At 59.7% G+C, this 19,071-nt stretch overlaps 1 protein-coding gene and 2 long non-coding RNA genes across 7 annotated transcripts; 1 reads left to right on the forward strand and 2 right to left on the reverse strand.

Annotated features, from left to right (window-relative positions):
* Positions 1-5,586: 5,586 nt before the first annotated feature.
* On the reverse strand, positions 5,587-11,419 carry LOC115615270. 2 transcript variants are annotated; one of them, XR_003994008.1, is made up of 5 exons: positions 10,933-11,419; positions 10,560-10,724; positions 8,302-8,474; positions 7,566-7,773; positions 5,587-5,680 (listed from the first exon to the last, which is right to left on the reverse strand). It is a non-coding gene; the product is annotated as an uncharacterized LOC115615270 (long non-coding RNA). The 2 variants fall into 2 exon arrangements; XR_003994007.1 differs by having other exon boundaries at positions 7,566-7,928.
* A 98-nt stretch (positions 11,420-11,517) lies between these two features.
* Positions 11,518-18,448, forward strand: DBNDD2 (dysbindin domain containing 2). Of its 2 annotated transcripts, none has more exons than XM_030503211.1 (4): positions 11,518-11,725; positions 16,299-16,454; positions 16,929-17,072; positions 17,851-18,448. In XM_030503211.1, the coding sequence occupies exons 1-4, from the start codon at positions 11,683-11,685 to the stop codon at positions 18,060-18,062; spliced, it is 555 nt and encodes a 184-aa protein (XP_030359071.1). In that variant the 5' UTR covers positions 11,518-11,682; the 3' UTR covers positions 18,063-18,448. The 2 variants fall into 2 exon arrangements, with proteins under 2 accessions (XP_030359071.1, XP_030359072.1); XM_030503212.1 differs by lacking the exon at positions 11,518-11,725 and adding an exon at positions 16,032-16,158.
* On the reverse strand, positions 14,314-17,031 carry LOC115615269. Of its 3 annotated transcripts, none has more exons than XR_003994005.1 (3): positions 16,903-16,988; positions 16,623-16,728; positions 14,314-16,432 (listed from the first exon to the last, which is right to left on the reverse strand). It is a non-coding gene; the product is annotated as an uncharacterized LOC115615269 (long non-coding RNA). The 3 variants fall into 3 exon arrangements; XR_003994006.1 differs by lacking the exon at positions 16,623-16,728 and having other exon boundaries at positions 14,314-15,940; positions 16,029-16,432; positions 16,903-16,987; XR_003994004.1 differs by lacking the exon at positions 16,623-16,728 and having other exon boundaries at positions 16,903-17,031.
* Positions 18,449-19,071: the final 623 nt, after the last annotated feature.

A 19,071-nucleotide genomic window follows, 5' to 3' on the forward strand; every position in this document is an offset into this window, starting at 1 on the left:
AGCCCTGGAAAGAAGCAGCGCAAGGTCATTTCAGTGAGGCTACTGATGGTCATTGTGTTTGCCACACGCTGGGAAGAGCGGGACTCTGCCGCAGGGCTCATCCCTGGCTGGGGCTGGGAGCCGGGTTCTACGAGATGAGACTTGGCTCACGTGTCCCAAAGGCAGCGCAGGGCAGCGCGGTGGTGGCGCTTGTGCCACCAGGGCGAGGCCACCGAGCACTGTGTCCATGAAGCGGGGCAGCCGCACACAGCCCCAGCCCAGCACGGCAGCAGGCGTCCCTCCCTCAGTGGCAGCAGGGGAAGGGGGCACGTGCTGCCTTACCACTCCTCAGTCCACCTCCATCGCCTCCTCCTCCTCCGCATCCACCTCCATCGCCTCCTCCTCCTCCACCTCCACGTCCACGTCCATCTCCTCCTCCTCTTGCAGCCCCACTTTGGTCCTGCTGGCAGCCTCATCCTCCAGCTCCAGCACATGTTGGAAAAGCCTAAGGCAAAAGGCAAGCAGAAGAGTGCATTGGTGCTGCCCAGACCAGCCGAGCACAGCTGTGAGACGGGGGTGTGGGCACCCCGGTCCCCTCTCGCCGCCCGGGCAGAGCCGTGGGGCGCTGGGGCCCCGGGCACATCCCCATCAGGAGCTGTCGGGAAGCAGCACCCACCAGCTCTGACAGGCTGGCGCGTGCAGCTGGAGGATCCTGCGCCTGCTGCGCTTCAGCACCTTGCGGAGCGGTAAGGGCTTGAGGACCTGCCAGAGCAGAGAGGGCAGGGGTGAGCGGCCGTGCTCCCTGCCTGCGGGACCCGGGCACAGACCCGGTCCCGCACCTGCCTCGGCACCCACCAGCCCCTTACTCTCTGTAGGCAGCTCTTTTTGTCCTCGCTCCGGCAAGGGCTGGGCTTGGCCACCAGCAGGACGAAGGAGGTCTTCTTGTGGGGCTGCATTTGGTGGTGCCACGATAGATTTCAAGGGTCAGGGAATAACGGAGTGGGGCAGGGACCAATCGGAAAAAGCTGGGACTAGGAAAGAAGGGCTGGGACCAGGGCAGAAGGGAATGGCATAAACAAGCGGGAGCACGGGAGAAGTGTGGGGTTCAGGGACGAAGGGCTGTGTTGTTCTCTGGGCACGGGCGGTTGCCGGTGTAACGCAGCCGCGACATCACACCGGAGTTCCGGAACTTCTGCACATCAGGGGATGGGAACGAGCCCTGAAGTGGCTGTGGGTTTATGGGGCACATTGGGCAATCGTTACGTTACCCCCTGGGATGACGGAGACACACTTTTCTGCTTAAACAGTCAATAAAATGGGTGAAGGCTGCGCTGGCCAACTGGTTGTGGCCAAGAACATCTCCTTTGCTCTTTCACTGTCCTGCAAGCAGTGAGTGAGCGACCTGAGCAGTGCTGATGTGCTGCAGGTGGGATGCAGCAACGGGGGTGGAATTCAGCCCTGCCCGACCTCAAGATGCCAGCGGCAGCAGGACACGGCTGCGTGGCCGCGTCCTAGAGCCGGGTCCTTCACGGGTGAGCCCGTGCGAGAACCTGCACCCCACGCGCATCGAAGGCAGCGAGGGCAGGACAAGATGTGCTGCCAGCAGTGCGTGGCGAGGGCTGCCTGCTGGACTAGGGCTCTGCAACAGCTCCGGGCCCTGAACTAGCATGTCCCAGTCTGCATTTGCACGCACACCTCATGCACAAAGTAGCACCCTCTGCACCCCGTCACCATTCTCCTGCTGGCAGCTCCCCCTCCCTCCCCGCTTGCCAGGTCCCCACGGTCAGCACCAGCGGGTGACCCTGGCTGGCTGCAGCTACCAAGCTCTGGTGTTCCCAGCCAGCTCTAGCCCCAGACCCTCTTCCATCCTGCGGGACCGGGACCAAGTGTCTCCCAGGGATGAAGGGAGGGAGAGAGGTAAAAGATTTGGTTTGGGAAGCAGGATCCAACAGGATGCTGGGTGCAGGCTGTTCCCTGCAGCCACCTGGCCCTGGGCACACTGTGATTCTGTTATTCCATGACTGATTCCTCATCTGTGGCCGTGTTTTCCCCCAGCTTGAGGAGCAGCCCGAGGAAGTTTTGGTCAGCTCTGGCGCAGGCGGTGCCCGATGGCAGCACCAGTCCAGGAGCGCTGCATCCACTGAGGGGTCGGTGTGAGCGCCCAGATCACTGGTCCCTCGCCCGTGCCCAGCCCTGCCCGCAGCTGCAGAGAGCCTGAAAGAGCCGCTCTGCCAGGGCAGGGAACCCATGTAAGGACAGTTGGGGTGTCCCCGCACCCAGCGCCAGCACCCCTGTGCCCCTCCAGCCCTGGGAACCCAGAGCAAGTGGACACCACTTGTCTGCCAACACCGCGTGTGCTCACAATAAAGGCAAAGAGAGACTGAGTCAGAAAAACATCAAGAAATTTATTTACAAAACAACAAACAAGAGAACAACACAACAAACACCACAACAAAACACAACAACCAACAACTCTTCTACTTAATACTAAAACCCTATTACTTAAATCTACAACTCTTCTACATAGAACAACAATCTTCTAAAAAAAAAACAATCTTCTGTGAAAACAGCAACTCTTCTCCAAAACACTCCATAACCGCCAGAAAATCCTGATGTAGATGAGCCCTGGAAAGAAGCAGCGCAAGGTCATTTCAGTGAGGCTACTGATGGTCATTGTGTTTGCCACACGCTGGAAGAGCGGGACTCTGCCGCAGGGCTCATCCCTGGCTGGGCTGGGAGCCGGGTTCTATGAGATGAGACTTGGCTCACGTGTCCCAAAGGCAGCGCAGGGCAGCGCGGTGGTGGCGCTTGTGCCACCAGGGCGAGGCCACCGAGCACCGTGTCCCTGAAGCGGGGCAGCCGCACACAGCCCCAGCCCAGCGCGGCAGCAGCCGTCCCTCCCTCAGTGGCAGCAGGGGAAGGGGGCACGTGCTGCCTTACCACTCCTCAGTCCACCTCCATCGCCTCCTCCTCCTCCGCATCCACCTCCATCGCCTCCTCCTCCTCCACCTCCACATCGACTCCATCTCCTCCTCCTGCAGCCCCACTTTGGTCCTGCTGGCAGCCTCATCCTCCAGCTCCAGCATGTGTTGGAAAAGCCTAAGGCAAAAGGCAAGCAGAAGAGTGCATTGGTGCTGCCCAGACCAGCCAAGCACAGCTGTGAGACGGGGGTGTGGGCACCCCGGTCCCCTCTCGCTGCCCGGGCAGAGCCGTGGGGCGCTGGGGCCCCGGGCACATCCCCATCAGGAGCTGTCGGGAAGCAGCACCCACCAGCTCTGACAGGCTGGCGCGTGCAGCTGGAGGATCCTGCGCCTGCTGCGCTTCAGCACCTTGCGGAGCGGTAAGGGCTTGAGGACCTGCCAGAGCAGAGAGGGCAGGGGTGAGCGGCCGTGCTCCCTGCCTGCGGGACCCGGGCACAGACCCGGTCCCGCACCTGCCTCGGCACCCACCAGCCCCTTACTCTCTGTAGGCAGCTCTTTTGTCCTCGCTCCGGCAAGGGCTGGGCTTGGCCACCAGCAGGACGAAGGAGGTCTTCTTGTGGGGCTGCATTTGGAGGTACCAATCTGGGATCCAAGGGACAGGGAATAAGGGAGTGGGGCTGAGAGCAAGCGGAAAAAGCTGGGACTAGGAATGAAGGGCTGGGACCAGGAATGTAGGGATTGGTGGACAAAAGCAGGAGCACGGGAGAAGTGTGGGGTTCAGGGACGAAGGGCTGTGTTGTTCTCTGGGCACGGGCGGTTGCCGGTGTAACGCAGCCGCGACATCACACCGGAGTTCCGGAACTTCTGCGCATCAGGGGATGGGGACGAGGCCTGAAGGGGCTGTGGGTTTATGGGGCACAATGGGCAATCGTTATGTTACCCCCTGAGATGAGAGAGACACGCTTTTCTGCTTAAATAGTCAATAAAATGGGTGAAGGCTGCGCTGGCCAACTGGTTGCGGCCAAGAACATCTCCTTTGCTCTTTCACTGTCCCGCAAGCAGTGAGTGAGTGACCTGAGCAGTGCTGATGTGCTGCAGGCGGGATGCAGCCACGGGGGTGGAATTCAGCCCAGCCTGACCTCAGGATGCCAGCGGCAGCAGGACACGGCTGCGTGGCTATGTCCTAGAGCCGGCTCGCTCATGGGTGAGCCCGTGCAAGAACCTGCGCTCCATGTGCAGCAAAGGCAGCGAGGGCAGGACAAGATGTGCTGCCAGCAGCGTGTGGCGAGGGCTGCCTGCTTCAGGAGGGCTCTGCAACAGCTCCGGGCCCTGAACTAGCATGTCCCCATGTGCATTTGCACGCACACCTCATACATGCAGCAGCTCCCTCTGCACCCCGTCACCATTCTCCTGCTGGCAGCTCCCCCTCCCTCCCCGCTTGCCAGGTCCCCACATGCCAGCACCAGCGGGTGACGCTGGCCCTGGCTGCAGCTACCAAGCTCTGGTGTTCCCAACCAGCTCTGGCCCCAGACCCTCTTCCATCCTGCGGGACCGGGACCAAGGGTCTCCCAGGGAGGAAGGGAGGGAAGGAGGTCAAAGACTTGGTTTGGGCAGGTGAATCCAACAGGGTGCTTGGTGCAGGCTGCTCCCTGCAGCGACCTGGCCCTGGGCACACTGTGATTCTGTGATTCCATGACTGATTCCTCATCTGTGGCCGTGTTTTCCCCCAGCTTGAGGAGCAGCCCGAGAAGTCTTGGTCAGCGCTGGCGCAGGCGGTGCCCGATGGCAGCACCAGACAAGGGGCCCTGCATCCACCGAGGGGTCGGTGTGAGCACCCAGAACTTTGGTCCCTCGCCCATGCCCAGCCCTGCCCGCAGCTGCAGAGAGCCTGAAAGAGCCGCTCTACCAGGGCAGGGAGCCCGTGTGAGGACAGTTGGGGTGCCTCCGCACCCAGCGCCAGCATCCCTGTACCCCTCCAGCCCTGGGAACCCAGAGCAAGTGGACACCACTTGTCTGCCAACGCCGCGTGTGCTCACAATAAAGGCAAAGAGAGACTGAGTCAGAAAAACATCAAGAAATTTATTTACAAAACAACAAACAAGAGAACAACACAACAAAACAACACAACAAAACACAACAACCAACAACTCTTCTACTTAATACTAAAACGCTATTACTTAAATCTACAACTCTTCTACATAGAACAACAATCTTCTAAAAAAAAACCAATCTTCTGTGAAAACAACAACTCTTCTCCAAAGAACTCCATAACCGCCAGAAAATCCCAATGTAGATCAGCCCTGGAAAGAAGCAGCACAAGGTCATTTCAGTGAGGCTACTGATGGTCATTGTGTTTGCCACACGCTGGGAAGAGCGGAACTCTGCCGCGGGGCTCATCCCTGGCTGGGGCTGGGAGCCGGGTTCTACGAGATGAGACTTGGCTCACGTGTCCCAAAGGCAGCGCAGGGCAGCGCGGTGGTGGCGCTTGTGCCACCAGGGCGAGGCCACCGAGCACCATGTCCCTGCAGCGGGGCCATCGCACACAGCCCCAGCCCAGCGCGGCAGCAGCCGTCCCTCCCTCAGTGGCAGCAGGGGAAGGGGGCACGTGCTGCCTTACCACTCCTCAGTCCACCTCCATCGCCTCCTCCTCCTCCGCATCCACCTCCATCGCCTCCTCCTCCTCCACCTCCACATCGACTTCCATCTCCTCCTCCTCTTGCAGCCCCACTTTGGTCCTGCTGGCAGCCTCATCCTCCAGCTCCAGCACATGTTGGAAAAGCCTAAGGCAAAAGGCAAGCAGAAGAGTGCATTGGTGCTGCCCAGACCAGCCGAGCACAGCTGTGAGACTGGGGTCTGGGCACCCCGGTCCCCTCTCGCCGCCCGGGCAGAGCCGTGGGGCGCTGGGGCCCCGGGCACATCCCCATCAGGAGCTGTCGGGAAGCAGCACCCACCAGCTCTGACAGGCTGGCGCGTGCAGCTGGAGGATCCTGCGCCTGCTGCGCTTCAGCACCTTGCGGAGCGGTAAGGGCTTGAGGACCTGCCAGAGCAGAGAGGGCAGGGGTGAGCGGCCGTGCTCCCTGCCTGCGGGACCCGGGCACAGACCCGGTCCCGCACCTGCCTCGGCACCCACCGGCCCCTTACTCTCTGTAGGCAGCTCTTTTTGTCCTCGCTCCGGCAAGGGCTGGGCTTGGCCACCAGCAGGACGAAGGAGGTCTTCTTGTGGGGCTGCATTTGGAGGTACCAATCTGGGATCCAAGGGACAGGGAATAAGGGAGTAGGGCTGAGAGCAAGCGGAAAAAGCTGGGACTAGGAATGAAGGGCTGGGACCAGGGCAGAAGGGATTGGGCATAAACAAGGGAGCACAGGAGAAGTGTGGGGTTCAGGGACGAAGGGCTGTGTTGTTCTCTGGGCACGGGCGGTTGCCGGTGTAATGCAGCCGCGACATCACACCGGAGTTCCGGAACTTCTGCGCATCAGGGGATGGGGACGAGGCCTGAAGGGGCTATGGGTTTATGGGGCACATTGGGCAATCGTTATGTTACCCCCTGAGATGAGAGAGACACGCTTTTCTGCTTAAATAGTCAATAAAATTGGTGAAGGCTGCGCTGGCCAACTGGCTGCGGCCAAGAACATCTCCTTTGCTCTTTCACTGTCCCACAAGCAGTGAGTGAGCGACCTGAGCAGTGCTGATGTGCTGCAGGCGGGATGCAGCCACGGGGGTGGAATTCAGCCCTGGCCGACCTCAGGATGCCAGCGGCAGCAGGACACGGCTGCGTGGCCACATCCTAGAGCCGGGTCCTTCACGGGTGAGCCCGTGCTAGAACCTGCACCCCATGCACAGTGAAGGCAGCGAGGGCAGGACAAGATGTGCTGCCAGCAGTGCGTGGCGAGGGCTGCCTGCTTCAGGAGGGCTCTGCAACAGCTCCGGACCTTGAACTCGCATGTCTGCATTTGCACGCACACCTCACACACACAGCAGCTCCCCCTGCTCCCCGCCGCCATTTTCCTGCTGGCAGCTGCCTCTTACTCCCCACTCTCCGGTTCCCCACATGACCACATCTTCCAGCCGGGCCCGTCCCAGGGGAGCCCGTGCAAGAACTTCAACCCCATGTGCAGTGAAGGCTGCGAGGGCAGGACAAGATGTGCTGCCATCCCCAAGGCAGTGCAGGGCAGCATGGTGGTGGCAGTTGTGCCGCCAGGATGAGGGCACCGGGCACCATGTCTCTGCAGCAGGGCCCACCTCTGCTCCAGGCCCAGCCCCAGCTTCAGGCCCAGCTCTCCCTGCATCCCTTCCAGCACTTCTTCCTGGTAGCTCCTCCTATTCCCTGCTTGCCCTGTGTACCCCAGCTGCCTCTTGCCCTGGGATGTGGCCATCGTGGCTCACACCAGCCATCCATGGCTCTCAGGCAGTGGGAGGACAGGCCAGTAAGTGCATTCACTGCAGAGGCAGAGCGGGAGTGTTCTTGGCTGCATGTCTAGGGAGTGGGGCCTGGGAGCCAACTACCCTTATCCCACTACCAGAGTCCCTTGGGAATGGGAGTGAAGGATGCTCTGCATGGCAGCACCTTCCGGCTGCTCTTAGACAAGAGGACAGCCAAGCTGGCCCTGCTGCAGGGCTACTAGGCTGGTAAGAAGCAGCATGGCAGAACAGACCATTGTCCTTACCTAGAATGGTGGGTCAGCACCTCCTCTTGTCCTCCACAGTGCTTCTGGTCCTGGGCATCTATCACAGCCCTGTCTTGTCCTCAGCACCATGCTGGGCATCTCTCAGAACCTTCAAGCTGAGGTTTGGTGCTTGCTGTCAGTCATGCTTCTCCCTGGTCTGGCACTTGTTCCATGTCACTGTCTCGGTGTGCTTCCCTGCTGCCATTCCCTGCTTGCAGTACCAAGACGACTGTGAACAGCACTTCGCCAAGACAGGAAAGGTGTTTTCCTCCAGCCACGTTTAAGCACAGAACAGAGGCAGAGCATGTGCTGTAGACATCAGGGGCTGGAGGCACTCGGTGCTGACAGCACGGTGAGCACTGCCTGTGGGGCAGTACTAGGCTCAGGGCAGCCTCCAGGCACAGCGGCTACCTGCAGAAGGGGCTGGGGCACCTCTGACCCTGAGGGCATCCCCCCAACCAGGAATATTATGGACTGCTTGCCCCTGGCTTGGTAGCGGCTACAAACGAGCTGAGCTGAGATGGGGCCAGTCTGCAGGATGCTGGGGCTGCCCCCAACATGCTGCCTGTGCCCGCCTTGGCAGCCAGGCACTCCTCCCAGCCCCTCACCTCTGCCTTCAGGCAGCACTGACCCTCTGCAGCCATGTCCCGAGGCTGGTTCTGCAAGGAACGGCAAGGAGAAGCCAACTGCCAACACAAGGGGTGTCCCCACGATGCCCACACCTGTCCCTACCCACCTTTTTGCCTCCATTGTGCTGTCTCCCACAGGACCGTCCCATGTGTTGGTCTATTCCTGGCCACTCTGCACAGTGGTCACGTACTGACAGCGCTGAGACGCATCCTGTGCCGGTGGGCTCTGGTCCCTTCTGCTGCATGGCCTTTCCACTGCTCCTACAGCACTGCCCAGGGACTGAAACAGGAGATTGGAGGAGCTGCAGGTGGAGGATTTTGTAGAATCATAGGATCAACCAGGTTGGAAAAGACCTTTAAGATCATCAAGTCGAACTGTTGACCCAGCACTGCCAAGGCCACCACTAAAGCATGTCACTAAGGGCCTTGTCTACATGGTTTGTGAACACTTCCAGGGACAGTGATTTCCTGGGGTGCACGGCAAGTGCAGAGCTGCACCTCAGCCTCTGTCTGGCGCAGGGCATCTGGAGGAACCTGTGTGCTGGCTTCGCCTACCTAAAGGTCTACCTTGGGGACCAGGACAGGCAGGTGCATAAAGTACCATCCTATGGAGAAAAGGGAACACTATGGGAGCTGGGGACCGTCTGACCACCCTGCCCAAACACACAGAGTACATGGCAGTCACCAACACAACCAACCACCATTTGCACTCCCACAGCTCTTGTTACCCAAAGCAACTCCATGGACTCTGCAAATGTTGTTGCAGAGCGGGACCAGCCAGCCCTGAGCAGCTCCTGGCCTCTTGATGGCTGCATTGGTGCCATTTCTCAAGGCCATGTACGGAACAGCGCTGCAAACCCCGGCCAAGCAGCACCTCGGCGCAGCCCGGCTCCCCCTGCCTCCACTCTGGCCCTGCTTGTTTCTCAACAGCCACATTCCTCTGAGGGTGTTTATGGCTTTTCTGTCTCCCCACTGTCCCAGGCTAAAATCGACCCTTTTAAGGGAGCCACAGGACCACGGGTTGCTGGAGCCTTGCCTGCTGCAGGCTGCTCCCTCGCAATATATTGCCTCGTTCACTGGGAAAGCAGCCTTGCCTTGTTTTTCTCTTGGCTCCACAAGTTACTGATGGCGTCAAGCTGCGGCTCACTCCCAGCCCCATCCACACACGCCTCCTAGAGAATAAGATCTATTTTCACCAGCAAGTGATTCACCTGCCTGGCACTGGTTCACCTTTCCCTTAGCAGCCAACTCCTCCCCAGCTCCATCCTCAAAGACAGCTCCCTGACTCACCACCCAAACCTCTAATAGATGAGAAACCTGACCGGGAAGGGCAGGAGGAACAAGTCGCATTACATTTTCTCCTGATGACGGGTGTACTTTGATGCTGGCTCCCCTGGGGACTTTCAGCAGCAGCTGAACTCTGTCGCGGAGAGAAGAGGCATCATTCCTACCTGGGCTTGTGACCTGGATCTCCAGGGGACACCTCCCAAGGACCTGGTCATTTGTGGTTAGGGCAAGGGCTGTTGACACAGGACAGTGTGCTGTCAGCCTGCGCTGGAGGCACAAGGGAGGCAGGGGTGCTGCGTCGGCTGAGGCAGACCCTGCAGGTGCCTGGCAAGGCTTATTCTTAGAGCTCCTCACTACAAGGGGAGACTCTCCACTGACTTCAGCATCACCTCTGTCTTCTCTCGCCTTTTAGCCAGGAGCAGGCACACTTGGCCACAAGCAAAAAATCATTATGTGGAGCTGGCTTGCCTGTGTTGGGTTAATTGGAACAAAATGTGTACCCTGCTGAGCAGCACGGCTTGTGCTGAAGAGCTGGGATGAGTCAGGCTCCGTGCCGATGCTATCGCTGCCTCTCCAACCCGCTCCCACAAGGCAGGACGGAGGGGCTGCAGCAGTATGGGTGCATGTCACCCTGAGCAAGCAGCACCCACACACCCCATCCCGCAGTGGGGGCCACAGTGAGTCCAAGGGAACTTGGGGTGCTCCACGGGACACAGGAACAGTCTCCACGCCTTGCAGCAGTAACTGGTGCCAATTGACACAGACGTGTCACATAGCAGAGACGTGAGGTAGTTCCCCAGTCCTTGCCTCCCCGCCGACAGGGCAGGGGGTCAGCAGGGAATGGCTGATGCTGCCCAGAGGCCATGGCAGACCACACGGGGCTGTGAGCAAGCCAGAGCCGGCAGGTACCGGGTGGAAATTTGCTCCTGCAGCTCCTCAGAGACCATGAGCCCCTCTGCACTACACCAGCCCTGGCTCCCTAAGCCCTCCAGGACTAAGCCATGGTGCTGGCAACACACACTCAGGGGGAAACCATCAGACAGGAAGAGGGTGCTTCTGGGTACCGATAAACACTCACATGGGCAAAGTTCGTCCCTTGTAATCACCACGTGAGCTGAAGCCAGCAGCTACGGACAAGTGCACAGGGTGAGGGCACCAGGTCCCCAGCACAAAGCTGGGTTTCAGCAGCAGAGCTCCCAGGGGAAATGGAGGGGACAGCAGAGCAACAGTAGCTAAAACAGAGCTGGGACACAAACAATAGCCAGTTATCTTTAGTCATCCAGACAGCGAGAGAAACACACTGAGAACGGGGCAGGCGGGACACGCCACAGACACTGGAAACTCCCTATCAGCCAGAGAAAAGGGCAGAGTGGATGTTCCCCCCCGTCCCGGCTTGGCAGTGAGCGGCTGCGGGCAGAGCTGGCGCTGGGCACGGCGAGGCACTGACTCACCCTGCTGAGATACAGGAAGGAGGCGGGCGGCCAAGTCCACTTCTCTGCCAAGGAGCAGCCCTGATGTGCAGAGCTGAACGTGGGAGAAAACACCCCGGAGTGGGATCTGCTGGGGGATGAGGGTCTCAGAAGGCTGGAGGTGGGCTGTGAGGAACCCCACGGCCCATCCACGCAGTGTGCTGTTGTCTCTCCCGCATGATTGCGTGAGCTGGGCATTTAGAGAAGAAAAGCATAAAAAAGAAACCCAAGCAAGAACGGTGACAGTGCTCCCTACCCAGACAAAGCCCCCTGCCTCCAGCGCTGCCCACCCTGCCCAAACAGCACCTTCAGCCGGGCACTGCGGGGCACAGAGCGCGATGCATGGGGAGACCCCTCTTTGGGGACCACGGACCCTGCATGGGGACGCTCTGTGTGCCCCGGGAACGCAGAGACGCTCCGTGAGGACCGAGGACTGCGCCACGGACTCTGCTCTCCGCGGGGACCCTGCACGGACACACCCCCCCCCCCCCGAGGACCGGAGCTTTCCCCCACGCAGGACGAGCGGCCGTGGGCCGGGGTCGCGGCCGGGCAGCAGCCGGTAGGCGCCGCCGCGATGCCGCGGGGTTGGGCGCTCTGGCACCGCCCCGCGCAGCGCCGAGCACCGCCCCGCAGCGCGCAGCATGGGCGAGCGGCGGCCGGTGGCGGGGGGGGGCTGAGCCGAGCCCGACTGCCCCGGCCCGGTCCGGTCCGGTCGCAGCAGCCACCCGCCGCATGTCGGGGCCCGGGGCGCAGAGCCGCAGCCGGCGGCTGCCCGGTAAGTGCCGGCGCGGGGTGTGCTCGGCGGGAGGAGAGCGGGGCGCTACATCGGGCGGGCAGGGCTCGGGCTGCCCATGGCCCCTCGCATCCCCCCCGCAACACCCGCCCGATGCCCCCTGCAAAGCAGCCGGGCCCCTCTTTCCACCCCGGAGCCCCCCGACCCCACCTGCTCCAACCTGCTGCTTCCCGGCCGCTCTGGGCAGGAGCTGCCCGGGAAGCTCTGTGCCTGGGATGGGGATGCTGGGACGGGGAGACACCTGCCTGGGATCTGAGCTGGGGACCTGTTGGGTAGCAGGCTTGTTGTGGAGTGGCATCGTTAGCCCTCGAAGCCCTGAGCCCTCCGTGGGGTGTAGGGAAAGAGGAGGCTGAGCAAACCCAGCAAGCAGGGGGGGTGAGGGCAGCCGAGGTAATGGGGGCTCGCATGGGGACAGCCTGCCACGATCCGGGCCCAGGCTTAGCACACCGTGCCCTGGGCATCATGCTGCCCTCCTGGGTTTCTTGTCTTCATGCTTCTTTCTGCAGGAATCGAAGCAGGGCCCCGTAATGGCAGGGTCTTGTGACACAGCCTCTGCCACTGGGGAAGGAGCTCTGGGCGCAGGGATATTTTTAGTGCTGAGACTCAGGGGATTTGATGATCGCCCGGAGGAGTGCAGGCGATGAAACCATGGCACAGACAGGGGTTACGAGGTGCCATGTCCTCCCTCTCTCGTTCCCCCTTTGCTTTTTCCCAGCAAGTGGCTCTGCCAAAACCGCTGCCTCCCTCGCACTTGCCTGGTGCATTTCCTCTCACGGGTGCTACGGTTATTTTTTGCTGTGCTGCAACACGAGGTCAGATGTGCTGATCGAGAAAAGACTGTGCAGGGAATTAACACTCAGGCAGCCGGCATGTCCGGGCATCCTGTCTCCACACAGCCCGCTCCTGCCTTATTCTTTGGGGCATTCCCAGTTCTCCACACCAGCTGCTTCTCCAAGGGCTAAAGAAGTTCAAAGCCCTTGGGATTTACCCTTGTCCAACAGCGGTTTTGCTGGGGCAGGGCAATAGGGAAAGGTCTGCGATCTCAGCAGAGCCTCCTGGAAGATGCTGTGGCAGCTGAGGAGCTGCATCTTCCTCCTACCCGACCTTCTCTTAGCATTGCACACAGGGACCGGGAGGGCAGGATGCAGTCCGGCAGCAGTGGGGTGCCCCACTTTGGAGGAGCGGAGTCAGGGATTTCGGCTCTGGGAAAGCACAGGGAGGACAAAAGCTGGCAGGGCCAGACTGCCCCAGCTCTTTCATGCACCGGGGAACTGGACCATGCTTGGAGTGACCCCTCACTTGAACTTTGCTCACCTCCCCATCAACCCCTGGAGCTTGCCACAGCCCAGATTATATTTTAGGACCTCCTTTAAATCCCTGCCGAGCTGTGGCCTTAAGAAAAGGCCATCCCCATTCTCTCTTGGCCTCGTGCCTCCAGTAACAAACCCTCTCCCACTCCTGAATACACCCCTCCTGTTTGCCAGCACAGAGGGGGTTGTACTGGGATCCCACGGGCCAAGGAGGAATGAAAAACACATCCCCTCCCAGCGGAAACGCACACAGATAATTGAACCGTGCTCCGCTCCTAGCCTGGATGCTGGGTCGGCAAACACCCTGAGCTGGAGCTCCCAAGCACCCTCAAGCCCTGTCTTACCCTCACCCCATGCTAACTGCACCCCAGGAATGCTCCTCTCCCAGCCTGCTTCAGCAAGGGTGCAGATGGGAGAGCTCACAGCAGTTTGCTTCACAGCCTTTCCCTGCTGCGGCGGTGGCTGTGAGCCCAAACCATGCAGGGGCAGAGGGACCAGCGGGGCTGGTATCCTCACCCACAGCCCACCCTGGCAAGGAGGAAATCCCTGTCTGCACCTCCTGGAGGGATTCTGCCCTGCCCGCCCAACCTCTGCACCAGCGCCTGGCCCTGGTTCCTCTCCAAGCTGCGCTGGCTAATAAGCTGTGAGAGCCGGAAGGATCTGAAGGCAGCGGGGCGCTCGGTGCTGTGGCAGCCGCGCTGGGCGGTTCAGCCAGCGGGGAAGAGCCTGGCTCTGAATGCTGATCAGCCTCGGCCCCTTTGCTGTAGTAATAACCATGACAATAGTAATAAAAGCCAGGCCACCAGCAGGTACCAACAGATCCCCCACAGTGCACAGGGGCCGCATTGTGCGTGTGAACGTGTCCCGCGGTGGGAACATGCCAGCGGGATGAGACAATCCCCACGACTGACAGCCCGGGACTGTGAGCGGCCGTCACATGGGGAAGGGCCGCGGCAGGGAACGCCACTCTCCTTTATTTCCCCGGCAAGGGCTGCTGAGAGGTGGCTACACTGGCAGGGCTGTTCGCATCCCCCAGGCCCGGAAGAGCCTCGGGAGGGGGGAAGGCTCCATCCCCAACTCTCACCGCAGTCATGGGTCAGGCAGGGCCAAGCACAGCCCAGCTGCCGGCGTTCCTTACATAATGGGATCTCAGTGCTCGTGCCTGACTCCCCAGCGAGAGCTCAAAAACAAGTTCATAAACAGGTCCTGCTAATTTTTCCTGCAAGAGAAATCCTGGCGCCCACAGGAATGCGGCATTCCTGACTCTCCCCAAGCACACTTACCCTGAGTATCGGTCACGTGCTGGGGAGAGGTGGACAGTAAGAACATTAATGGCACAGCTCAGCCACGCTCACGGCGCTCGGGACAGCACCTGCCAGCATTTTGGTTTATTTTGTATTTGCACTGCAAGAGGATTTAGAGCCTCTCCTCCTTACCTCCACACTGCCGTCCCTTTGGCACGATGCTGCACAGAGAGCCGGTCTGTCGCCCCAAATCTGAAGCCAGCACAGCCTCTGCCAAGTCCAGCCTTCCTGCAGCTGGAGCCTGATGGAATCCCCTCAGTGTGGTGAACTGCTACAGTTTGCCATGGATTTGGCACAGCTGGGCTGGGAAGCAGAGCTCTGCCTGGGACAGTTACAGGGGTGGCTCCAGCTGCTGAAGTGAGCCACGTCCGTAATCAGTGCTCTGGTCACCTGCTCCTTGTCCTGGTTCCATTCTCTTGCAGATAGCACAGGGGAGGTAGGAGTTTTTTGCTGTACCCCAGTGGCACTGGGCTGCAGCTGCTGGTCAGCCTTGTGAGGAAAGCTCCACCAGCACAGTGTGTCCCTCACCGCAGCCATCAGCCTGCGCGCTGCACAGCACACCGAGCCTCTGCACCAGAGCAGGCACCCAGTGCTTAGGTCAGACGTGCCAAGGCAAAGGCCCCTTCAGGCAGCCCAGATTGCTGCCCTGGGCATCGCAGGAAGACACTGAGCAGCCAGAAGAGGACCAGAATCTCTTCAAGAAAGGACATGGTGACTGGCCCTGAGTCACGGCGCATCCCGGCGCTGTGCTGCAGGCACAACCCAGCCTCCTGGGGCAGGCGCCTGCAGAAGATGGGGTTTAGCTGAAGGATGCCCCAGAAACAGGGTCCAGAGGAGCCCTGGGGAGGGCTCTCAGGAAAACGTGACGTTGTTCTCCAGGACACCTCACCAGGCTCACCACCTATCTCCCATTTGGGTCCTGTGCTGCTACACACCACTGACAGGCAGCCCCCCTGCTGTCCTCACCCCACTCCTGCCAGACAGGGTGGGGATGCTGCTCCGGCCTGGAGGAGCAGAGCGTTTGGGCCATGCTCAGGCAGAGCAGAGGATGTTTGTTTGGTTTCCTTAGTTACTGCACTGCCTGCTCCACTAATCACATTTTCCTTGTGCCGCTAGGCCAAGAGCAGCAGAGAGGAAACCGGGAATGGCTGAGGTCAAACACCAGCCTGGGAACAGCCGGGGCCACCAGCTCTATGTCATTTGGGTCCTCACTGTTGTGGGTACCCAACCCGAAAGGGAGGTACAAGGCCCAGGGATGCAGCAACAGCCCGAGGGCTCCCATCACTCCCTCTGGTGTGAGCCGGGCCACAGGCACCGGCGTTGAACTGCAGGAGGAATTACAGGAATGAAAATGTTTGTAGAGGCAGAAGCCAAGCTGGCTGTGCGGGCGGGGATGTGAACAAGGAGCCTGCGAGCGTGGGTGCGGCTGTATTTATAGTGACGGTGGCGGCAGGGGTGTGCGTGTGCGGGGTGATGGGTTGCTGATGCCTTTTATTCCTTAATACATCCCAGAAAGCCTTGGAGCACTAATGCCAGTTGTCCCTGGGAGTTTCCTCAGCTTGTTAGCATTCACAGACAACCCTCTGTTTTATAGCAAGGAAATTGAAACTTGAACATGTGCAAACCATGGCTGATCTCATAACACCACCCTTTGACCCCTTGATAACTCACTTCAACAGTTGTGAACGCAGCATATGAGCTCCTGACTTCTGGCTGCTCTGCATTTCAGAAGCGAGATCTGCGGCTCCAGCACAGCAAATGCTGGTGATGCTGCCATTCCACCGAGTAACATCTATTCATGGTGACTAAATCCATGTGCGCTCATAAAGCTGAGCAGAAGGGACTCACCTACCCCCAGCACAGCCCTATTGCATGAGCTGGGACAAGCAGAAGGGCTCGGACAGCCCTGCCTGGTCCAACCCTCCTCACCTTTCTCCCCAGCCAACATGGAGCAGGCACAGCGGGGCCTGGACACCGAGCAGATGCAGCAGCAGCAGCTGAAACTACGTGACCGGCAGAAGTTCTTTGAGGAGGTTTTCCAGCATGACGTGGATTTCTTCTTCCCTATGTCTCACCTGCAGATAGAGCATCGGAGACGTAAGTGCTGGGGGCGCCAGCACGGGGCCGGGGGTGTTTCAGGGAACAGTGACACAGGTGATAGAGATCGGTGGGACGTCACCAGTCTAAAGGCAGCTGGGGACACGCATGTCTTGCACTGAGACAGGACCACACAGGCTGCCTGTGGGTGTGCTGTGCATTACTCACACCACTTAACTGAAGTCACTGCACATGGGTACCCAGGCTGGCACCCCGCATAGTCACTGGCTTCAGACAGGCTCCTCCAGACAGCAGTTTGAGGCAGGGACAAGGACTGCAGTCAGACTGCAGGAGGTGATTCCAGAGCAATGTTTTAAGGAAACATGATTTTTCTGGGGGCCCCTTGCCAGCAAATAGGATTCAGTTCCCCAGGGCAAGGCTGGCCTCCCTCCTCAGGGTCCTGCCTGCACAAGGCTCATGGTGCCCTTTGCCTGGCACTAGCACTCACCTTTTTGCTGGCCTCTGTGTATTCAGCCCCCTTAGGCAGCATTTCCTCCATGGAGGTGAACGTGGACATGCTGGAGCAGATGGACATGATGGACCTGTCAGACCAGGACACCATGGATGTGTTTCTGGGCTGTGGGACAGAGGAGAGCAGTGTTGCTGGGCCCCTGCCAGGTACGTGCAGTCTCGAGCCTTTTGTGGGCCAGACTGGGAGCCTTTCCAGTGCCCACATCAGCTTGTTCCTTAGCCCTGGCCACCCTGCGTACAGATACACACACACTCATGCAAAGACACTTGGTGCTGGCGTCTGTGAGGCTGGAGGGACCTCAGCCTGGGCTGATCCATGTCAGTATCTGCCTCCACAGCCCAGAGGTGCCGACCCCTGTAAATACCTTATGCTGCAGAAGACAGGAAAGCCCAGGCACTTCCCAGAGTTTGTGGGTCAAGTTCTCTTGTCCTGAAGCTCCTCTGGAGCAGCCAATGCCTTGTCATGATCTCCCTGGTCCCCACCGCACTGCAGAGCTCCCTGCAGCGAGTGCGAAGGCTGCAGGACCCCTCCACCTCCCAACCAGATCCGAGGGAGCTGGGCTCGGGTCCCACAGGGTGCAGCACCTTCCTCCACACACACACAAGCTGTAGTGATTCACTGAGGTCAAGCCGAACATCCCCTTGCCTGCTGCAGCCAGTGGCCTCACACAGCGTGGCTCCAAGCAGTGTTTCACGGCAGATGGAAAAGGCTCCATTGCCAAAACCAGGGAAGGAATGTGCAGCACTACCCAGAGCCAGGCTGAGGGTGTGAGGTGGGGAACAGCTACAGCAGCCGCATGGGGAGCACCCAGGAAAGCATATCCTGCCAGGGAGTAAGACACGTGTTGAAGGCGCTCTCCATGAAGCTTCGGGAGCAATAAGCCTCCAGAAGCATTTTTCTTTCTCTTACCACACTCTCTTCCAGGGGCAGATGCCAGCCAGTGCCCAGAGGAAATCACCCTGCAAGTGCCCAACGCAGCCGAGAGCAAGTCACGCATTTCTTCCACATCCTCGGTCTCCACGGATCTGAATAGCCTGGACACCAGCGAGGAGGGGGCCGAGACCCCGGTGGTGCAGTCAGATGAGGAGGACCTGCAGGAGGACAGTCCCAAAGAGCAGGTGGCAGCAAGAAGCTAGCAGCCAGCTCTGCCCTGCTCCCAGCCTCCTCGTATGGACCTGCCAGCCCAGAGGAAGGAAAGCTGCTGGCACCCAGTAAACCCCTTGCTGGACTGCTGCCCTGCAGGACGGGAGGGATGGTTTTCCCCTCCTCTCCCTCTGCAGGTTCTCCTGGCAGCCAATGGAGAAGGAAAACGGGGTATTGTAGGTTCCCAAAATTAACTCTTCAGGCTTTGCTGCTAACACTCCCCGCTTCACTCCCCTGAAATGCTCAGCAACCCACAGCCCCACCATTCCCAGAAAGCCATCCCTTGGGATCCCAGCTCCCCCTGTCCTACTGACAAAGATCCTGTCCAGACAAGCATTTAACGATGGCATACAGAGAAATAACACTCCAGTCTAACCAACCAGTGGGTGTGTGTGTTCTTGGGAGGAAACAGCACTGGGGGTGAGGGTTAGGTGGGGATTGCACGAGGGAGAGTGGTGTCAATCCAGCGTGCAAAGGGTGCCACGCAGGAGCAAATGAAGCCGCCTGTTGCACAGCTGAGCTCTGGCACGGGGCAGGAGCAGACAGCACGGGCCTCGACAGAGAAGGGTGGCTGTTAGCAGAGCAGGTCACTGTGCTGAGCAACTCGGGTGCTGCCTCCAGGAGGGAGAGCACCAGCAGCTGCAGTACAGACACAGCTGACCTCCACAGGACTGCTGGTGGTCTGTGACTACTGGCCATGAGCACATTGCGGGGAGAACATCAGCATTTAACGATGGCATACAGAGAAATAACACTCCAGTCTAACCAACCAGTGGGTGTGTGTGTTCTTGGGAGGAAACAGCACTGGGGGTGAGGGTTAGGTGGGGATTGCACGAGGGAGAGTGGTGTCAATCCAGCGTGCAAAGGGTGCCACGCAGGAGCAAATGAAGCCGCCTGTTGCACAGCTGAGCTCTGGCACGGGGCAGGAGCAGACAGCACGGGCCTCGACAGAGAAGGGTGGCTGTTAGCAGAGCAGGTCACTGTGCTGAGCAACTCGGGTGC

Source organism: Strigops habroptila, chromosome 13, assembly GCF_004027225.2.
Source record: "Strigops habroptila isolate Jane chromosome 13, bStrHab1.2.pri, whole genome shotgun sequence".
NCBI lineage: Eukaryota > Metazoa > Chordata > Aves > Psittaciformes > Psittacidae > Strigops > Strigops habroptila.

Bases quoted from the DNA above. Each gene is read 5' to 3' on its own strand.
- DBNDD2 (XM_030503211.1), top strand. From the start codon at position 11,683: ATGTCGGGGCCCGGGGCGCAGAGCCGCAGCCGGCGGCTGCCCG. The intron at 16,455-16,928 runs GTAAGTGCTGGG...CTGTGTATTCAG, and splicing joins GCAGATAGAGCATCGGAGAC to CCCCCTTAGGCAGCATTTCC. The intron at 17,073-17,850 runs GTACGTGCAGTC...ACTCTCTTCCAG, and splicing joins TGTTGCTGGGCCCCTGCCAG to GGGCAGATGCCAGCCAGTGC.